Raw genomic sequence first — 22683 nt, 5'->3', positions numbered from 1 at the left:
TCTTCCCCACGAAAATCGTTGCCTCAGGCGGACTGAAATCACAACCTTCCCCCCTTTCTCCCTGGATCATTTACAATGCTACATTAGCTACCCTGTTAGCATAGAAAAACGAGTGGTCAAATGGTAATGTGGAGTAACTTTGTTGTGCTTCATTACTTCGTGGGGCACTTTTACATCAATATATGGAAGCCACAACATTTATAGTCGCTTAGGGACTTTAAATTAAGCAAAACTTTCATGTGAAAATCAACAGGAAGTGCCGCCATGTTTTTCTCACTGGCAAAGAGCACGGTCTCTTGGTAGACGTTTTGGTTTGCACGCATGAGCTCCAGTCCAAAACTGAGCGACTGCCACCTTGTGGACACAAGAGGGAATCACAAGAGGGAATCACAATTCAGAAACTCATCACGGGAGGGCGGACGGACGGACGGAAGGACGGACGGACGGACGGACGGACACCAAAGCCTCTTATAGAGATGCGTGGGACGCATCTAAAAACCTGGACAGGCGGCACTATGCAACGAGCGGCAACCTTGTGACATCACAGCCCACACGAAACCAAAAGTGAAAGTGGTTTCAGCGCAAGTCAAGGGATTAGTATAGGTCTGTGGATCTAGGCTACACGCAATCGCTGTGGGTATCGTATTCGACAACTTTTGCACATTCTGATTAGGTAAACGCAGGCCTATAGCCTATTGAGTTTTGGGAGGATTTGTATTTGACGCTATAACTAAATGCCCTGTAGGCTAAATCTTCACCGCGCACTGTTACTATTTAACGCTTCAAGTTGGGTTCCTTTTCGAAAGGGACGGGCATTCGCCTGCCTTTAGAGCACTAGTATGGCCTATTAGGTCGAGCGAAGCCACAAAGATTCGTATGTGAGTTGTTGATACCGGTAGGTCCTTTGAACCACAACCTACTTTCTACAGGGCTGTTGATCTACTGGCCTGCGAACTTTTATCGTGTTAGGCGCGTTTATCGTAGGCCTACAAACGTTGTCAATCGAAAGTCTAATAAAAGCAATAGCCATAGGCGAGGCACGTAGTGAGTGACAACGTCAACAGGATATGACTGTTTGAGCAGGATCAGATATAAGCTTAGGCCTATGTAGCGTGTAGGCCTATGTCAGAAGGGCTGCATTTCGCAGAGGTCCTGCAAAATATTGTAGGCCTAGGTATTGGGCGTTCACTCGTGAGTTTTGTTGTTGTCTTCAATCTTGGGAACACAAAGCAGATACTGTGCCAATCTTTGCTCACCCCACCCTATCAGCACCACCTAGGCGTAAGGGTCATATTCCAAAAAAACAATATTCTATTTGTGATGGCACTCTTCAAAGGGTTGTATGCTTTGCCAGACTATAGCCAGTAGGCCTACAGGGCAGCCGACACACCCATGGGCCAGTTGGACCCAGGATTGGGTCCCCATTTCATTATGTATTGGGAGGGAGGCCATTTCAGATTACTTTGTCCTGCGCCCACTCAAAGCTGTTATCAGCCCTGCCTATATCATCTCATGGCTGCTTATAGACAGGCTTGCATGCTGTCCAAGAAATCAAGATAAAGCAATAGCTGTATTTTAGGAAAAGAAATGTACAAATCTTGAAATAAATGACTTAATTCTGAACTAATGGAACTTGATACAGTCCAAATAATAGTCCAAATAATGTTCAATAATCAAAAAGGTGAGCGACACCATGTGAAGACGTTAGGTGAAGGCGTGAAGATTCTCAAGCAAGCTCATCAGCAACAGTTAGTCTTCGTTTCAGCTGCCACACAAAGTTAGCTATGACCTCTTGCTCTCTCTATTTTTTCAGCACGCAAACCCAAGCTTCACTTTCTCTTATGGTTGGCAAACCTGGCTATACTCTTATACTAAGAGGGTGGGAGCCAGGGCTAAGAAAATAATGCAGGATGTCTCGCACCCCAATGCAAACATCTTCAGTCCTCCAGACGACTCTGTACCATACATGCAAGAACAGAAAGACTGAGGAAGAGTTTTCCCCCCAGTCAGTGCGACTGCCGAACAGTGACCTGTTTAAATAATCATTTTAGTTTTTTAACTATTTCTCATTTTTTATTTTTTTTATTTTACTTCTTTACGTCTTTGGATGCAGAGCTGATGATCCCATTATCATTTCACTAAAAGTAATATGTATGTGACAAATAAAATAGCTTGAGCTTGAACTTGAACTTGAACCCAGATTTACAACAAACCACACTTTGTGTAGCCCCGCTCCTGGTCGTATGTAAACACCTTTCATACATTTTAGACAGTACATCAACAGTTTTAAAGTGCACAATAAAGTAACAATAGTATGGACAGTAACGCGGCAAAGTAAAGTAGCATGGACCGTAGGAGAAATTGACAACAGTTTCTGTTAGCAGAGATGGGCTGTGTGGAACTGGCGTATAGCCTATTTAGAAATAACCTACTGGAAAATAACAGCATGTGTATTGTCAGTGCTTGAAGTGGGGGGAACTCAATTTTCATCATCAGCGGTCTGGCAGAACTTATCTCATGTGCCGCATTTTATTAGTTCAAAACAAGTTTTTCAAAATGTGTGCAGGCAAAAGGCCTACAAAAACGTTACTTATACTGATTTGGTACTGATGAGACTTGGAAAATTAGGGTTCCTGCACCTCTTTTTTCCACTTCCAGCACTGTGTATTTTTGATATTAGACTTACTCTACTATTATATTTCTTCTATACAGAGACTTTGATGGTTTTGAAAGCTCAAACTCTTTTCCGCCTTGTTCACCGATCACCATAACTGAAAAACAAAAGCACCAACCCTTCACCATGACCATTTACAGTAGGCCCTACATGTATTTTAGCAAACCTTTAAATACAGTATATCCCTGCTCTGCGGTGAAGTTTTTGAACTGAATAATTATAAGTCATTCTTTTAAGTAGACTGTCTATGTAGATTTTCCGGAGGAGACTTGTCCATACTGCATCTGATTCACACATTTAAAATTGACATATGGTGGGTGTCTGTGTATGTTTGTGTGTGTGTGTGTCTGTGTGCGTGAATATGTGCATGCACTTATTTTACAGGTAACCATGGTGAAGGTTTATGAGCATGTTGTTGGCCGAAATCTAGACTGTTACCAGCAGTTTAAGGATCGCCTATCAAAACGGACTCGTATCCATCAAGAGAGCCTCGATGCTTGTGAGTTCATCCTGGCGTTTGTTGCCATCACGTCTCGAGTTGGCACTGACATTGAAGCGGCGTTCAAGGTCATCCCAGGTGAGCTCTCCTTCGGCCGATGGCTGACTCCTGAACCTTGGTTCAAGGTTCTTTCTAGCTGACATTTTTTCCATACTAGCACATATGATGATCATGATTGGAAAGGCTATATTGTGCAATTTCATATTAAATGTGACGCGTAACCCCACAAATACAAAGCATTGACTTCATTGTTGAAATCACCTTCGAAAGGGCACAGGCAGAATGGCAACATGATGTGGTGACATGACTCTGCCTTCATAAATTCTATTTTTTCCAACTCTGCACATGTTAAGTTACTGTCCTTGAGATGAGGTTGTTGCACTTCAACTTTGATGCGTACATTCATATCTCTTCCTTTATCCTAATCCTACAGAGGGCAAGCCAGTGATACTGGTGGTGTTTCACCACACCTTCGATGTGGACTACGTCGTGCCAGACTGCAGGAGATTCATCAACCGGGAAGGTGTCAGCGTGTACAACATGCTGTTTCACGAGACCGAGAACGGCCTGCTGAGGTGCCTGAAGAATGACGAGGAGCTGAAGGGGTTATCAGACTGGCTCATTGGCGAGACTGGCGAGTCTGTGCCCATACACCCTGCACACAACGGGAATAATAACACAAATTATGGGAAGTTTATTATTGTTGGTGCGGTGTTTATTGCTGTGTGTTTGGTTGTGACCCTTATTGCCTGGGCACTCACTAAGGAGAAGCCAAATTGAGCACTGGAGGTGGTATGGTAGATGTTGCTGGTGAGGGTCTAAAAAGCCTTGAGGGTGTAAATATAGGTGCTGTTGATTGTTGCTGTTCATCAATGAAGGATCACAATGAAGTTGCCAACTGCTTTCTGACATTAATCTGATTATACAAATATCCTGCAATGATAAAACACTGTTGAAATTGTTGCTTTATACAGTATTTGTATGTATTACTAACATACATCACACATCTATGTATTAACATGGCTCATAAGTAATTAAGGCCTGTCCACAAAATTACATGGAGTCTAATGTTATTAGTGTGTATAATTTTGCTGTGTAACAGACCACGCTTTAAAACCATGGGTGTCAAGCTGTGCTGTGCCCATTTACAGCCAGTATATAATTTATTTGTTGTCTTCATGCCTTTTTTTTCCTGTTATAAACATGATAATAGTAATATATTACATCATGTCAATGTGCTTCTAATAAAAAGTGACCTATACAAATTACCACATGTACCATGTGTGTATGTGTAATCCCTCAAACCACAAATACATAATCCAAGACAAAGCAAGATCCAGTAAGACATTAGTGTTGTAGTACTGTTCTTAAGTGCTCATGTTGTAATCTGCCTTGCTAGGCGATATCTGTGGTATTAAATGAGAGTAATTTTAAGCAAAGGGATTTTACACCCTCATGGAGAACTAATTTCATACCAGGCAAAATATTGACCAAGTCTAACAAGTCAGCAGCAGACACTGTCCAGACGAAAAAAAAAAAAAAAGTCTGTAAATACGAAAGAATTCATTTGATTAGAACTCATATGATTAATTTAACTAACATACAGATATCATTTTATTGTTTCGTCAGTGCCAATTCCCAAACTTACTGTGTGTCTACACTGTTAGACCTGAAACAGACATTAAAAGTAAATGCAGCCGTTGAAAGGGAATGCCAAAAAATGTATTGTGTCTTAATTGGATTTCCAGCAGTGGCTGGACCAGAATGATCATCTTTCTGAAGTTTATTGAAGTCCCCAATACAACAGCTTGAATCCATACAGGAAATGTTGTAAGGCAGGTCTGAAGACCCTGAGTGCGTTCCAATATGCGATCTTGTGTCCTCCACTTGTGCTTGTGGCCTCGTTCCAGGAAGTAATATGTCATGATGACATCACTGACAACAGCATTATATTTCAATATTGCGAAAAAGCTGAATTGTTAAGTCATTTTCTCATTTGCAAACTGGATGGTGAATGAAGAATAGTCCTCCAAAAGTTGTTGTGGCTTGGCTGACAGCTGGGAAACTTTGTTTTCTCCACCGAGGAGGGGACAGGAGGCGGGGCGAGGCCACAAGCACAAGTGGAGGACGCAAGGTTGCATATTGGAGCGTAAACCCTGTAGGAGAATCCCCCCATCTTGATATTATTCTGTCGAAATGCTTTTGTATTTGCGTGACGTAGCCTACTGTTAAGAGGAACTTTCTTGCTCTTAGGCCTACTGTTGAGAGGAACTTTTAGTCTCTTACTGATGGAAGTAAAAGGCTGAGCCAAGTTAATATGAGATGATCCAGAGAGTGATTATGATTTATGCTTTCAGGGCTAAAGATGTTTAATAATGTACTCAGATTATTACAGAGTGTAAGTACTGGACCACAGTTTCAGTTAATTAAACACACAATATTGAGTTATAGTGAACTTTTATGAAAATTCATTTGGGACCTGTCAATGACTTGAAGTAGTGTACATATTTGTTGGAGCTTAGAAATGTGAAGCCACCGAATATAAAATGATCAGCTCAAAAGTTTTCCCCCAATATTCAGCTAATAATAAAAAAGGTGAATATAGAAAAACTTACAGAAATGGAGTTTGTTTCACCACACACAATGTACTCTGATGTTTCGTTACTCTGTCAGTCTTGACTCACATGCACACACACCCGCGCCGTGCCAATGCTGTGCGCCGCTACCTTTTTTAGTTGGTGCTGCAGAGGAGTGTGACTGATTTGTGGTTTAATTAATATAATGCAGGGCCGCTGTATTGTCATCACACAGCCCACCAAGGAGCAACAGCAAGAGCTTTCTGCTGACTGCACACATTTTGCAGCTAGCACCCATCAGGTGGACTGAAATTAGCCTAATAATGAGTTACTATGGCAACTTCCCTACAGAGTGGAGGAATGGAAAGCATTATTTATCATTTTTTGGGGCTTTTACACTTTTATTGTTTAGGCAGGACAGCAAGAGAAAGCAACGAAGCGGGGAGAGAGATTGGGAATGATCAAGAAATTACCTCAGATCAAAATCTGACCCGAGTCCCCATATTTATCATAGCCTACGGCCAGATTAAGGCAAAAGGCAAAATGTTGATTACTGGGAAAGGGATGTTGCAGCTGTGTTGAACTACCTCACAGACATTCCCAGACAGTAGAATACATGACTGCTTATGGGTTCATGACAGGACAACTAGTGAAAACAGGCCTGTGATTGCAGAATAAAGTCCTGATCCTGAAACTTCAACCGTTTTTGAAATATGAAAAAAATATTATATGCTTGCAAAAGTTATTATACATTTTCTTGCAGACAAACTCTCAAGCCTGAAATAAGGCACCGAGCCTAAATAGCCCTGTGAAAATCAACTGTGTCACAGCACCCTATGGTAGGGCGTCTACCCATGTGTTCTGAAAGAACATAAATCACTACATTTACATGAGCCATTTAATTCCGAATTAAAAGTTAATTCCACTTTGAAAACGTCATGCAAACACTTCCTAATTCAGAATTAAATGAAAGATCAAAGTAAACTCGACGGAACCATTTCATTCGGAATTAAAAACGTCATGTAAACGTAGCCATTGTCTCTACCTTGAAATTTCTTCTCACACTGATTGCAGTGCTACAGTTCCAGACGAGGACGGTTAGACAGGAGTCCGGGAGCAGGCAGCCCACTTTATGTGCACAATTAGAGCAGGAGAGGATTAGCTGTGCCTTCAGGGCAGAACGTGCTGTTCAATAATGCACTCAGGTCATTATAGAAATGATGAGGCATGAGACCACGGCTGAAGTAAATTTCACAGACGCACACTAACTTTCACTTTCGCCTCACACTAATATAACTGAGGGAAGAGTTTGTGTGACTTGAAGGTAGAGTGTAAGATTCAGTTCTCCTCTTCCAACTTCCAATGTGTGTATATAACCATACTATGCCCATGGGTGTTGGGAGATGATCATGACAGAGAAAAATGTGAAAAATGTCAGAGAAAAGTGTATGTCACTCATTAGATGACCTCTTTCATGAAAGGAGGCTGGACTGCCCGGCATGTACACGCAAATGTATAGACAATAAAAAATGTATTATAATTTATTATAAATACATGAAATTTATGGTGGTGGAAAAATCTCAGAAATGAGGTTTCCACAATGGACTCCAAATGAACGGTCATCTTCCCCCCCTTTGAATAATAATCACAATAACAATGATAATGTCAGCAGCTGTCAAGGTATATTCCAAGATTTTATTTTTGTATTTTCTACTTATTTTACATTTGTGACAGAGCAAATAACAGGAAAAAAACACATGCATACAATATATCAAAATGGGTTCATTCGTCCAAAACTAACAAACATTCTCACTCGGTCACACGGTCATTCACACAGCAACACCGGATAGCGTGGTGGGGAAGTAGGTGTGGGTAGGACGGGTAGTGGTGGGGATGGAGGTGGGGGTAGGAAGGGTAGTGGTGGGGATGGAGGTGGGGGTAGGACGGTTAGAGGTGGGGATGGAGGTGGGGGTAGGAAGGGTAGTGGTGGGGATGGAGGTGGGGGTAGAACAGGTAGTGGTGGGGATGGGTAGTGGTGGGGGTAGAACAGGTAGTGGTGGGGATGGAGGTGGGGGTAGGACGGGTAGAGGTGGGGATGGAGGTGGGGGTAGAACGGGTAGTGGTGGGGATGGAGGTGGGGGTAGGAAGGGTAGTGGTGGGGATGGAGGTGGGGGTAGAACGGGGTAGTAGGAAGGGTAGAGGTGGGGATGGAGGTGGGGGTAGGACAGGGTAGTGGGAAGGGTAGAGGTGGGGATGGAGGTGGGGGTAGGATGGCTAGTGGTGGGGATGGAGGTGGGGGTAGGACAGGGTAGTAGTTGGGATAGCGTGGTGGGGATGGAGGTGGGGGTAGGACAGGGTAGAGATGGGGATGGAGGTGGGGGTAGGACAGGGTAGAGGTGGGGATGGAGGTGGGGGTAGGACAGGGTAGTAGTTGGGATAGCGTGGTGGGGATGGAGGTGGGGGTAGGACAGGGTAGAGGTGCGGATGGAGGTGGGGGTAGGAAGGGTAGGGGGTTGGGGTGGGTTGTAAATATACATTATAACTGTGTGGTTAGAGGTACAGGCCCTCTGGCGTGCCCTCCTGCTTCTTGTACAACACGTTCTCTTTGGACTTCTTGAAGTCCTCATTGGTGACCTTCATCCTGCGCTCTCTCAGGGCCATCAGACCAGCCTCCGTACAGATGGCCTGGGGAGAGAGAGAGAGAGAGAGAGAGAGAGAGAGAGAGAGAGAGAGAGAGAGAGAGAGAGAGAGAGAGAGAGAGAGAGAGAGAGAGAGAGAGATGCACACAGCAAGAACAAGTGAGAGGCAGAGAGACAGAGAAGGAAAACAGAGATGTAAAAAAATTAAAGAACAGGTTGACAGTGGAGACAAAAAATGAGGGAGCAAAAAAACAGGAAAGAAAGAGTCAATGAATGAAAATTATGCTCAGAATAGATGACCAGCCTTCTTACTACTACTGAAACATTCATAGACCAAGATTGCTTAACAACAACAACCCACCTACATATTCATGTACATAATAATAGTATATTTAAAAAACCAAGGCTAAAACTGCTTCCCACTTGTTAAAGCTTGATGCTTAATTCCGCCACCAGAGGGCAGCAGTTGCACGACTCATCACAACTGCCTGCCACACGTCAGCCATTCAGTCCATCGGTCAGAAACCACTTCGGGTTTGAGCAAAAAAAAACAAAAACTAAGAAGATATATGGAAAATATATTGGCCACGCTATAGTACGGGGGCGTAGCTTGACACTGTGCGCATGGGCAGAGGGTATGACGCAATGATGGATAAAAAATGTGACGTAAATAAGGTGCTGTTTCCACGTAGCAGGATATTTTTTTAGCAGGGTATTTTTGTCTCCTGCTACGTGGAAACGCAACATGTGGATAAAAAAAATCCTCCATTGTAACAAATGCGTTTCAGACCCCTAAACAGGATATTTTTTTCTCCTGCACCTGGATTTTTAAATATCTGCTACGTGGAAACGGAAGGCCAAAACCAATGCAAAACCAATACAAGCAGGAGAAAAAAATATCCACATATAAAAATATCCAGCTATGTGGAAACGGCACCTAAGTCCGGATGTCCGGAATTTCAATTGCTTTGTGGGTGCGAGCGGCTTTGTTCCGAGTTCCGGCCCCGTTCGAAAGAGGATGTCCAGTTGTCAATGCTCAGTTTGTGGCCAAATTAAATACAGCTGTCGGTCGGCGTTAACTACGGGGGATAATTAATGACAGCTGTCAAAAATTCATGGTGTCCTATGACCTGTTCCACACTCAAGCACTGGTGTAACTGGCATTGCACTTTACCATGCTGCCAGTACTGACAGTAGAAGAAAATAAAAGTGACTCCTCTTGTGGACATGCAGTACTATGCTCTTATGAGGTGAGTGAGCAGTCTTCTCTCTAGTGTCTTTGATTTTAAGTGTTTGTGCGAGATTTAGGTAGGTTGACCTTGTTTACAAATGCCGATATCCAAGCAGTAAGAGCCGCTGCCATTTGAGCCAGCTGATTCTGCCATCAACAACTCCTCAGTTGTGGTTTTGGTGAAATCAACTGTCATTTTACACCTAGGGTTCCTTCCTTCCACCGCTAGTCTCTACTCAAACGGCACCCTAATGTGTTCCTGCCAAACTAATAGCCCTGTTCACATTAACACCCCTGACGAGAATGATGGCATCATTATTAAAATAATTACTATTATCATTATTTTTAGGATACTAGCTCTGTTTACCTTGATGTCGGCCCTTGATGGGTCATCCTTGGATAGGATCATTAGTATCATTATTATTATTGCCTATTGACTATTGGATCATTACTTCAAGCTGCTGTGTTTACTTTGATTTCGGCCCCTGACCAGGATGATCGTATTATTAACATTATTATTCATTATTATTATTATTAGATTTTTGACAAAGTACACTTGACGTGACTTGATTGTTGTGAGTATTAATCCAGGCAGCTCTGTTGACTTATTACTTCATCTGGTTTTTACCTTGATGTCTGCCCCTGACAGGTCGTCCTTGGCCAGGATGAGGTCATCCAGGGTCACGTCGTCGGCCACTGTCATCCTGCTGGTGTGGATCTGGAAGATGCGCCTCTTGGTCTTCTCGTCCGGCAGGGGGAACTCGATCTTGCGATCAATACGCCCTGGAAATAGTCACACCGCGCAAATAAGGGGAGGAAGTGGGACAGTCACACGTGCACACTCTGTTAAAGTGATAGTGTCCCATTTTTTGAAATAAGCTTATTTTTCACCTTTCACCTTTAACCTTTCTCCTGTACTTTCAACTATTCTCTGAGTATGGCAGTGCACATTCTACCTCCAAGCTAGCAGTCAACATTGAGTCCTATGAGACCAGCTGGCGGCTAACTGGTCTCATAGGACTCAATGTTAACTGCTAGCTTGGAGGTAAAATTTGCAGGAAGTACAGGAGAACGGTAAAACTCAATAATTTAACTCAAGGGGGGGTTTAATGTGATCTTATTTCTAAAAATGGGACAGTATGACTTTGAAGACATGCTGTTTTTGCTGGTTTATTGGGAAGTCAGGTGCTCTACTTTCAGCCAAATGTTCAGATGCTTCAATCCAAAACAACCAAAGAGGTGACGAGGCGCACAGAACCAAGGCATAGCAAAATTAAAGCAGCCTTGGGTTAATTAACACCTGGAAACGTGTGAGGAGAAACATGTGGCGTGAGTACATTTTCCTAGACAGTTCAGACGTGTGTGTGTGTGTGTGTGTGTGTGTGTGTGTGTGTGTGTGTGTGTGTGTGTGTGTGTGTATGCATATGTGTGTGTGTGCATATGTCACCTGGCCTAAAAAGGGCAGGGGTCATCATTTCTATCCAGTGTATGTGTGTGTGCATGCGCGCATGTCCATGTCCATGTGTGTGTGTGTGTGTGTGTGTGTGTGTGTGTGTGTGTGTGTGTGTGTGTGTGTGTCCATGCCTCACCTGGCCTGATGAGAGCAGGGTCCAACGTCTCGATCCTGTTGGTGGCCATGATGACCTTGACGTCCCCTCTGGAGTCGAAGCCGTCCAGCTGGTTGAGGAGCTCCAGCATGGTCCTCTGGATCTCCCGCTCGCCGCCCGAGTTGGAGTCGTACCTTTTGGAGGGGGGGGGGGGGAAACATCACCACCCAGGTTATAATGATAATAATAATAATAATAATAATAATAATAATAATAATGTCTTCGTTTTATATAGCGCCTTTCAAAACACCCAAGGTTGCTCAACATAATATCAGTGTAAGTGTGTGTAAGTATGTAGGTGTGCTTATGGACACTAGAGGCCAAAAGCCTCGAAAAAGGTTATGCGTGCCGTGCGCTACAAACATTACATTGAGGCAAAGGGTGTGGGGTGGGTGGGACACAGCCTAAAAACAAGCACAGACACAGCCAAACCTGGACCAAAAAGCCAATGCTTGATGTGTGTGTGTGTGTGTGCGTGCGACACCCACTAAAGGCGACCCACAACATTGCTGATGAACAGAGGAGCATTGTGAAGGCCTCATGCGTCACTAGGCAGGTAGTGGCTAATGACAGGTTACAGGTGAGCAATATATTCATATTTATGGTGATACTTTATAGTAAGGTTCACTCCTCCCACCTAATCGCTCCAGGGCATTCAGGTACCCAGACCATGTATGAATGACTTAAGTAATTCAAATTGGCTGGCCAAACATCTTCTATCAGAGTAAGATAACGCAAAACCTGCCCACCCAATGCAAAGGAGTGTGCTCAAGTTTGGCCTCCTAAGGGGGCATTGTCCCCTCCTTCTTCTTGTCTTTCTGTGGCATTTGGTGACAGCTTGCATAAGATGTGCTGTACCGGCATCTACAGCACCAAGGGAACATTTTCAACCGCAAGACACCTAATCGGAGGTCTCCTAAAGGGGTGTTCACCATGACATCCCATGGATCCAGGAAATGCACAGGCTTGAAGTATCTTACCAAAAATACTGAATCAAACCAAGATATCGCAAAACACGCCCACTCAATGCAAAAGCGTGTGCTCAAGTTGGGTCTCCTAAGGGGGCGTTGTCCCCTACTTCTTCTTCTCTTTTTGAGGTGTTTGCGCAAGACGTGCGCTACCGCCATCTACAGCGCTAAGGGGACTTCATTGATTCTCAACCTCAGGAGGGGCGTTCACCTGACGTAAAGTGGATACCGGAAAAGAAACAAAATGACGCTTCTTGTTAGATCCACCTTCTTTGATCTTACTCTAATAGAAGATCTTTGGGCGGGCTCGTCAGGCTAATGTACTAGACAGGAAGTGGATAGTGACAGGTATCAGGTATCAGGCTCACCTCTTGGTGCCGATAGCGTCGATCTCGTCGATGAAGACGATGGAAGGCGCGTGTTCCTCGGCAACCCTGAAGAGCTCGCGCACCAGCTTGGGCCCGTCGCCGAGGTACTTCTGGATCAGCTCTGAGCCCACCACGCGCAGGAACGTGGCCGACGTCTGGTTGGCCACAGCCTTGGCCAGCAACGTCTTGCCTTTAACACACACGCGCACAGCGTAGACACGACACAACAACCCACAGAAAAAAACACAGCAGCCTTAGCCAGCAGAATTTTGCCTTTAACACAAACACAAACACACACACACAGAAAAAACATGGCCTATACTGTATATTGGTGCATTATCTATGAACTTTGTCATAGTGACCCTGAAGTTACAGTGACCAAAAAGGAAACAAGCTAATTAAACAATAACTACAAAATGCAATTGCATAGTTTGCCTGCCCTTGAACAAAGGTTTGCAACCAAGTCAGTATGGTCTATCAAGCACTCTCTCCTTAAACAACAAACATGTCATTAACCCATTGATGACTGATGTTGCGTTGCGCAACATTGGCCCTGGCGCCTGGATCTGCATTACGCAACATTCATGCTCATGAGATTTGAGACAACTTTATTAAAAATCTCTGTTTGAGATGAATGAACACATTCTAATGAAAGATGAGGGTCTTATCGTTTAAATGCAACTTAGTGCATATTTTTATGTGCTTCAGAAGCTGAGATATTTAGTTTTTTTATAGGCTGAGGGCAGCTTTTCCAAAAAAGGCTCAGGCATTCAGCACCCTTTTGTGCAGGTGCCTTAGGTGTCAATGGGTTAAACAACTATTTGACCAGGCTTCAATATTTGACGCCAAAGGTAGACCCTTTGCATAATTTGCGTAATAGCGTTTAAAGGAGCACTCCTGCCAATTTCAATGTGCTGTTGTATTGCTGCGACTGCGGCGTCACCGGCTACTGACAACTCAAGGGCAGCGTGAGCAATACAACAGCACATTGAAATTGGCAGGAGTGCTCCTTTAAGCCATAGGAACCCCCTTGACGCAAAAGGGTTTCACTGACCATTGAGGTTAGGGAGAGGTCTAGGCCCTGGCGAATGCAACATGATGGCGACGCAAAATAATAACTTATCCTTTTGCTAACCCTTGGCATCAAATACAGAAGCCTGGTCATGTGCTGTCACATAATGACAGCAGGGGTGTGAGATGTCATTCCCCTAGTAAAGTAGCCCATAAAACTGGAGTGCTTATTCCGGCGAAACTGAGCCACTGGCATTACTGAGGACACATAAACGGACTGTAGCTCACCTGTGCCTGGCGCACCATAGAGAATAACACCCTTGGGGGGCTTGATGCCCATCTCCTCGTAATACTCTGGGTGGGTAAGAGGCAGCTCCACTGATTCCTAAACACACACACACACACAAACACACACACACACACACACACACACACACACACACACACACACACACACACACACACACACACACACACACACACACACACACACACACACGGCTGGTAAGGATACAGAAGACAAAACCCACTTCTACCTACATTTGCAAATGCGTATTGTCAAAGTCGGGTACGACATGCTACATATTTCAGGCTCTGGGTAGGGAAAAACACTTCAAGGTGACTACTAACACCAAGTATGAAGTCTTCTTTTCAATTTAAATCTTTCAACATAAAATAATTTTAAAAATACATTTTTCAAGTAAAGCTTCTTTGCACAAAAAAGTGCGGATTTGTGCGGATTGTCTCATATTTATACAAGAACACCTTTTTTTGACAAAACCCTACACATGCACACGCACACACACACACACATACATACTTTGATCTCCTGAATCTGGCTGTCCAGTCCTCCGATGTCGGCGTATGTCTCCTGAGGAGCCTTCTCCACCTTCATGACGGTCACCAGCGGGTCAGTGTCGTCCATCAGCACCCCGATGACCGCATGAACCTACACAACACCAGGACCAAGACAAGAGGGATGAATGAACCAACACAAAGTCATGGCAGTCATGGGTGAGCGGTTAGGGCGTCAGACTTGCATCCCAGAGGTTGCCGGTTCGACTCCCGACCCGCCAGGTTGGTGGGGGGAGTAATCAACCAGTGCTCTCCCCCATCCTCCTCCATGACTGAGGTACCCTGAGCATGGTACCGTCCCACCGCACTGCTCCTCGTTGTGTGCAGTGTGCAGAGTTCACTTGTGTGCTGTGGAGTGCTGTGTCACAATGACAATGGGAGTTGGAGTTTCCCAATGGGCTTTCACTTTTCACTTTCACAAAGACCGAGACGAGAAGAATGAACGAACCTACACGACAATAGACACCTGCCAAAGACCATACAAGTCGAAATGTTGTGCCAAGTTCTCACATATTAAATCACGACAAGGGAGCTTTTGTGGTGTGCGCATATATGTTGGTGTGCGTTCTTTTATATCCTGCATTGAGTCCTATGAGATCAGCTGGCGGCTAACTGGTCTCATACGAGTCAATGTTAACTGCTAGCTTGGAGGTAAAATTTGCACTGCCGTACTCAGAGAACGGATGAAAGTACAGGAGAAAGGTACAATTCAGTTATTTAACTCAAGGGGATGTGTAATGTGAGCTTATTTCCAAAAATGGGACAGTATCACTTTAAGGCCTCCAACCCCCACCCCACCCCAAACCAAGCTTGATGAGGCCCCCACCTTGTGATTAAGGAGGACGGAGCAGCCGGGCTCCAGGAGGTCCTTGTCCACGAAGGACAGGATGCTGACGTAGTGCTCCGAGCCCACGGAGGTGGACACGATGGCGTGGTTGTCATCGATGATCTCCTCAAGCGTGCCCACGGACATGGGCGTCCCCCTCAGGTCGTCCACCTTTGACCTCTCCTCCTGCAGGAAGAACAGGAATATGAGGCAGGAAAAGATAGAAGTCGCCAACGATGGATGATGAGAGTCGGTGTCCCTTTATAAGTGAATTAACACATTGCGTTCCCAGCGCCTTGCAAGGACATTCTCCCAGTGATGGGAATCTAGTACATGGGTCATTTCACGTGAAATCAGACACTTTGGGACCCGACCGACCCGGATTTCAATCATACTTGGTGTGCCTTTTCAGTAGCAAGGTAGCACCCCAGAACTGCATTGGTTTGAATCTGACACTAATATTAAGGGAGAAAACAGCACTAGGAATGGTTCACATGTGAGGGTAGGACCACTATACATTCAGACCTTCAATAAATCAGTCAGTGTTAGTCACAAAAAGATGCTGTGGTGTTGTTTGAGCTCTTTTCTGGCTCTACATAATTACACAATCACCTTGGAATACAACTACTCTCAGACATGATTATGATAAATTGAAATAAAAAAATTGAATATCTAAAAAAAATCATCATTTTAAAATGGCCAGTTCCTTGTCACACGTAGACGGCAATGTCATGAGCAGCACCTAAAATGCTGGTGTTAGGTTTGTTATTAATTTTCAGAGAGAATTTGACTCACAAATATGCGAATCATACAGACCACTTACTAATATTATGGTAATACCATAGATAGATCACATGACACAAACAAAAACAAAACAAAAAATGGTCAGTGTCAAATGGTCCCAGGTTTCAGAAAAATAAGGCAGATGTCAATTTCTACACACCAACATGATGATATGTGAATGTTTGACATTCCTTCTCCTGTGTACCTGTGCCATATTCCTTTACCATACTTTTAAAGAGTATTCAATGGCTACACTCTCATTTTGTACTCTACCAGTGCATTGAAGCGCAGCTGTGTCTTTGTAATAATGTATAAGTACGTCCCAGTTGCAGTTACAGGTTCACAATTACCAGAAGACATCCTGATGATCCATGACAGGTCTATCTGGTATGAAGGGAAAAGGTGAAGGATGGAGTATGGCACCATTGAGGATTGCAGGAAGTTCAGTTTTCACATCTCCAGTTGCTCGGCATACATCTTCAGCAATGCTAGCCACCAGTTGCTTCATATACAGCTAACAACATACCCTTTGATGCTTGAATATGTAACTACATTCCTTTATGGGCCACTACTTTCAACTCTCGCCTCTCTGAAATGCTGAATATGGCCTACTTCCACTGTGTCCATTGACAATGGGCTGAAGGCTGTGTAGTTTTGAGTACTGAAGAGTTCTTGCAGATTCAAACCCTTCACAGGTTCTCAGCTCATGATGGTTACATCTCTGTTGTGCAAACTGGAAATGGATGTTCTTGACATTATCTGACAAATTCAAAACAGTTGGTATGGCGTTACTTTTTATTTGTCATGAGGAGTTGATGACTGGCTAGTGCTGATAGCAATTTAATGTCAAGAATAAGAAAGAATTGGAACATTTGAATTGTGATGTGGATATTTGGGAATCTAGGCTGGTTGTGATTATAGGCCTTCGTGGTGGGCACAAATTTGTTGTGTTGTTAGGTGTTGTGTTTGTAATGATAAGCCTCAGTTAATTTTGAGGTTCTGATGTGGTCGTTCTGTAGTGATGTTGGTCACGGAGGATCTGATTTAGGTGATGAAGGATTATGTGGGATGATTGGGGTGATGGTTGGAGGGGATGGAGGTATTGGGGGTCGGGGAGTGTTTTGTGGTCGATGGGGGTTGGCAGGGCTGTAGAGTGAGGTCGGGTCGGGTGTTTGGCGGGGGGAGGCGCGAGTGGCGCGATGTAGGTGCGATGTGCGCGGGGGGGGGGGGGGGATGGGAGGAGTAGTTGAAGGGGGGGGGTGGGTTATTCGAGGAGCTGGGGGTGGGGGGGTGGGGTGGGGGTGTGGGCGGTGGGGGAGGGTGTAGTGGGGGCTAGGGGCCGGTGGGGTGTGGGGGGTGGCGTGTTTTTGTATGAGGTGGTGGGTGTAGTTGGGGTTGGGTGTATATTGTTTGTGGGCGTTGGTCGTTAGTAGTCTTGTGGTTGAGGTGTGAGAGTATTATGTTCGGGGGGGGGTTTGGGGGTTCGGGGTGCCTTTTGCGGGACTGGGGGCGGAGGGTGTGGTAGTCGTCTGTGGTTTAGTCGGGCGTGGCTTGGGGCGTTTGGGGGGTGTGGCTGGGGTTGGTGGTAGGGACTGGGGGGCTTTGGTTGAAAGGGGTGGACGCGGGGTTGGTAGTGCTGGGGGAGGGTGGGGTGGGTTGTGGGGGGGGTGGGGGGTAAGGCATGTTGCTTCTGGGTAGGGGGGGGGGTGTGGGTTTGATGGGTAGTGGGGTGGTGCTGGGGTTGGGGTGGTGGTCTCGGTGTCTGTGTGCGGTGAGTGGAAAGTAGGTGTTGCGGGTTTTTTGATGGTCGCTAGGTTTGTTGGTTGGGACGGATTTTAAGGTGGTGTGTGGGGGTGATGGGTTGTGGGAGTGGGGTGGAGTAGGGGTGGGGGTGAGGTGGGGTGGGGTTAGTGTTTGTGTTGGAGGGTTGGTGCATGTCTGGGGGGTGGGTTAGTGTGGTTGGTGTGGGGAGCGTGGGGGGTGGGTGGTTGATGGGGGTTGGGGGAGTTTAATAGAGGTGGGGGGGTGTGGATGTAGTGTGTGGAAGTGTAGGTTTTTGTGGTAGGAGTTGGTCCAGGGGGGTGTGGGGGGGTGTCCGGGCAGGTGGTATGTTTTCTTAGTGTTGGCACTTTTGATTTCTTGTTAATATTATTAGATTAATTTTGTAAATTTTTTTTTTTTGATTTATTTTTATTGTTAGTATTTAAGAAATATGTTTCTTATTTCTTTACTTATGTCTTTGGATGGATAGTGTTTGGAAAATTTTTATTTTTTTATTATACTTTTTTGTGATCTGGTTGGTATTTTTTTGTTTATTAACTTTTGTTTTTATTTAATAATCATGTTGTTTTAGTTTTAATATTTGCATTCACAACAAACAGATATTTTTTCCAGTTTCAATGATCTTGGTAGTAGATACAAATGGATGGATTGTGGCCTTGCACTGGTTGTTCCAGTGAAAATGATTGAATATAGCATCTTGAATTACAAAACTATAGTTTTAAAAACGTCCTGGTTCAAGGGAGTTCAGTCAAGGATAATCAGTAAAGAACATCCATTGCCAGTTTGCACAACAGAGGATTGTCCATCATGAAGCTGAGAACTGTGAAAAGGTTTGAATCTGCAAGAACTCATTCAAGGTACTCAAAAACTACACAGCTTCTTCCCATTGGTCAATGGACCACAGTGGAAAGTTCGGCAATTTTCAGAATTCAGGAGAAGGCAGAGTTGATTAGAAGTGAGCTCTGTAAAGGAATCGTGTTACATTTTCAAAGCATCAAGGTATGTTGTAGCAGTATATGATGGCAATGGTGGCTAGCATGTGCTTAGGAATGTATGCGAGCCACTGAGATAGGTGAACTGAACTTCCTGCATCTATGGGCATCTCCATCCTTCACTTTCCCTTCAGACCAGATAGACTTGTCATGGATCATCGGGAATGTGCTTCTGGTAGTGGAACCTGTAACTGCAACGGGATCGTACTTATACATTATCTACCAAAGACACAGCTGCTGCTCAAATGCATGAAGGAGTACAAAATGAGGGATGTGTGAGCAATTGATTATCTCTTTAAGTATGGTAAAGGGAGATGGCACAGGTACACAGAGAAGAATGTTCAAACATTCACATAATCATCATTTGGTGTGTATAAATTTGACATCTGCCTTAGTTTATGAAACCTGGGACCATGGACACTGACCTTCTTGTTTTGTTTTGTTTTGTATGTGAAGTACTATGGTATTACCATATTATTAGTAAGTGGTCTGTATGATGCCATATTGTGAGTCAAATTCTCTCTGAAATGAATAACAAATCGAACACCAGCATTTTAGGGGCTGCTCATGACATTGCCGGGTACGTTCTGGACAAGGAACTGGCCATTTTAACATATGAGTTTTTTAGATATTCAATTTTTTATTTTTCAATTTTATCATAATTCATATTCTGAGAGTAGTTGTTATTCCAATGTGATAGTTTATATGTCGAGCCAGAAAAGAGCTTTCAAACAACACCACAGGCATCTTTTGGACTAACACTGACTGCCTATATTGAGGGCTGATGTATAGTGTCCTACACTCACAGTGTTTGAACCTTTCCTAGTCTGTTTTCCCTTATATTAGTGTCAGATTCAAAACCAATGACAGTTCTTGGGTGCTACCTTGTACTGAAAAGGCACACCAAAGTCATGATTGAAATCCCGGGAGTGGTGGGTCCCAAAGTGTCTGATTTCACGTGAAATGACCCACATGAGGAATCAGAATAATGTGCCAGGCATTCCGAACAGCTCTGCCTCTCGGAACTAGCAGGTACTTTGAAAAGTCTGCTAGAACAAGAGTCGGTGCTATGCATGTTCGCCTCCTTGCCCAGCCCTAGCCCTCGACCCAGCCCCAGCCCCAGTGTCATCCCCGGGCCCACCCACCTCCTGCTTCTCCTCCAGGGGCTTCATCTGCTCCTGGTTCCTGATGAACTCCTCCTCCATCAGCAGGTAGTCTTTGATGCGCTCCTGCTTTAGCAGCTTCAACCTGCACTGTGTGTGTGGAGTGACTGAAGACCAAAGAACACAAATAAAAAATAAAAAAACAAACAAAAGAAACATAATAAGAGGTTAGCTATTAGCAAAAAACGCCATGATATAGATGTTATTTTCGTTCGGTTTCACCAAACTGACAAACCGCATCATTGTAAGTGTCTAATTATAAGTGTCTTGTCTTTTAGGGTATATCAGTGATTATCTCGTACCCAGAGGCAGTTTGCTGGCAGCATCAGGTCCCTTGCTCTTCTTCTTCTTCTTGCCTACTCTGGTGGGTATGGGGGGCTCATATTTCTTTTTCTTGTCCTGTTACAGAATGACAGTGCCACGTGCATTTATAATACGTTTGTTATTGTGGTATGTTGAATGGATAGATCTAGAATTCAGAAATGATTGTCACCTTGTCATCCTTCTTTCCGCCTCCTGGACCATGACCGCCACTTTGGCTTTGTCCCTGTTGAAAAAGTATACAAGACAGTTCACCAGACAAGACATTACAATAGGCCTAACGTTGCTACAGCCTCGGGCAAATTAGTAAATGCAATAATTTCCCGTCTGGATAGTCTAAATATCCAATTCTACATGTCTACATCTCAACAAGTGAATGCAATACAACTGTCAAGAGCTACCATCAAAACAGTCGAGTTCTTCGTTCTTGGATATCTAGATAGCTACTACCAATAAGTCAGTGCGCCCGTGTAAACTAGACACAACAAACGGCAAGCTACCTTTCAGGTCATAGTCGAGAAGGTAAAGAATGCAAGGGCTTCTTAACCATAATGTTATAATTAGAAATGCAAAATAAACAGGCGTCATCACTGCACCACACAATCAAATCATGACTTTTCAGCTGGACTGTTTCAAGCAGACGTTTTGGCAGTTCATGTTAGCTATTTTGCTAGCTTTCTTCCTGTAGCTTTCTGTAACCGAGCGGTCACTTTTGCTGGTATTGCATGAAATATAACGAATACACGTTTCTATTTCTAGAAAATCGTACAGAATATGGACAACAGCCATGCAATGTGATTTGGAGCTATACATGTCTATTTTGATAAAGTGCCTAATTTACGTTTATAACACAAAATCGTTCACAAAGAAAATGCTTGATCACTTACCATAGTTGTCTGTCTCTCAAAATCTACGTCAAACTACGGCAAGCCGTTGCAGACAAACGAAGCGGGTTGGGTATTTCCGTTCGCATTTCCAAGGAACACAAAAATCAGAAAAGAATAAAAGATCTCCCTATGTTTCCACCCTGTGTTGGCCACGAAATTGACTGGGCGATTAACATTGACCTCAGATGTTTATCTACGGAGGTGTAGCCTACTATGTTTGATGAAGAAAATGTGAATAATTGAAAAAACGTCTGTAGCCTATGAAAGTGGGCCTACAGTCAAGTGACCTGTCTGTAGCAAGCAAGTAGGCCTAAGCCATGCTACAAGTAGCCTATTTAAATGAACAAACAAAAAAACAACAAATAAATAAATAAGCTAATACCTACAGTGCCTAGGCCTATACAAATTGACGGTCCAAATGCTAGTTTTTTGTGACATTAAAAATGACAGAAAGACAATAGAGCTCTTCAGCGTTGACGTCAACTTGTATGCGGCGTTTGGACTTCCGGTTCCATGGCGATTTTTTACATTGCAAAACGCCATAGAGATTCAGGTTTGGCAAAAATATAAGTTGCACGGCAACAACGAACATTAGCGTGTCCCCGCATCCCTTTCTCATTAGTGGAACGGATCGTATCATCATGTTGGTGTATTCACATGTTAAATCATGACGATTATAATTCAATATTGCTAACCCCTTTCTGATCATTAAAACTTCCGAACTACTTTCCTTTGGTTGCCATGGGTACAACCCTCCGCACGTGTATGCCGGCGCCGCTTCTGTAGTCGCCAAAAGTTTCCGGGTTTAGCATATGGACGCAACATCGTATTTATGTCGAAGTTTGACACAAAATGATCAACCATGTCATACCTACAGCCTATTTTTAACACCCTCGACAGTTTGCGGGGGTTCGCTAAGCGCGTGCTTGCACTCGGAGCTTATTTGAAACTGGCCCCAATTCATTCCCAATGGAGGCCGGAAGCCGATACGAACCAGGAAGTCCTTAAATGCTAACATGAAAGACTACAATCTACTACATGCTTCCGCGTTACTGAAGAACTCTATTAGGCCTAGGCCAATTTTCACATTTTTTTCCCACATTAATGAAAACTATGACAGACAGCAATTAGAAAATATGATCAGATATGAACATATGATCAGATCATCAGATCACGGTTGTTCAATGCGGATAGGGCCTAGGCCTACAGGTCTGAGCTCCGGGCTGTTCCAAAACCTCAATCTTTGTGTGAAGCTATTATTTTGTTGATTAGGTGTGTGCCTACTTAGGGTAATTGTCATTCTGAAAAAATAAGTTCCGCTGCATCTTCACCTTTCTAAAAAGGGGGCAAATTTTTGTGCACTACCAAATTTTCATAATTCCTTCCTCCCTGTCTAGGCCCCAGTTCCAGCTGAAGAAAAACAATCACAAAGCGTGATGCTGACACCACCATGCTTCACATAGACATGGTGTTATTTAATGATATTATACAGTGTTGTTTT

At 44.0% G+C, this 22683-nt stretch overlaps 1 protein-coding gene across 1 annotated transcript; it reads right to left on the bottom strand.

The window, feature by feature from the left end:
* Positions 1-8299: 8299 nt before the first annotated feature.
* On the bottom strand, positions 8300-21227 carry LOC134469184 (26S proteasome regulatory subunit 4). The gene is made up of 11 exons (XM_063223307.1): positions 21183-21227; positions 20468-20521; positions 20277-20373; positions 19957-20081; positions 15255-15440; positions 14394-14522; positions 13862-13958; positions 12563-12752; positions 11209-11360; positions 10248-10402; positions 8300-8434 (listed from the first exon to the last, which is right to left on the bottom strand). The coding sequence occupies exons 1-11, from the start codon at positions 21183-21185 to the stop codon at positions 8300-8302; spliced, it is 1323 nt and encodes a 440-aa protein (XP_063079377.1). The 5' UTR covers positions 21186-21227.
* Between the last annotated feature and the right edge of the window lie 1456 nt (positions 21228-22683).

Source organism: Engraulis encrasicolus, chromosome 18, assembly GCF_034702125.1.
Source record: "Engraulis encrasicolus isolate BLACKSEA-1 chromosome 18, IST_EnEncr_1.0, whole genome shotgun sequence".
Lineage (NCBI taxonomy): Eukaryota > Metazoa > Chordata > Actinopteri > Clupeiformes > Engraulidae > Engraulis > Engraulis encrasicolus.
The sequence above is the reverse complement of the archived record's forward strand: the minus strand, read 5'-3'. Positions and strand labels throughout refer to the sequence as shown.

What these genes read in the sequence shown, in the direction of transcription:
- LOC134469184 (XM_063223307.1), bottom strand. An exon ending in CCCTGCTCTCATCAGGCCAG is followed by an intron (nt 10,403 to 11,208) that starts GTGAGGCATGGA and finishes GACTATTTCCAG; the next exon opens with GGCGTATTGATCGCAAGATC. An exon ending in TGTCAGGGGCAGACATCAAG is followed by an intron (nt 8,435 to 10,247) that starts GTAAAAACCAGA and finishes CTCTCTCCCCAG; the next exon opens with GCCATCTGTACGGAGGCTGG.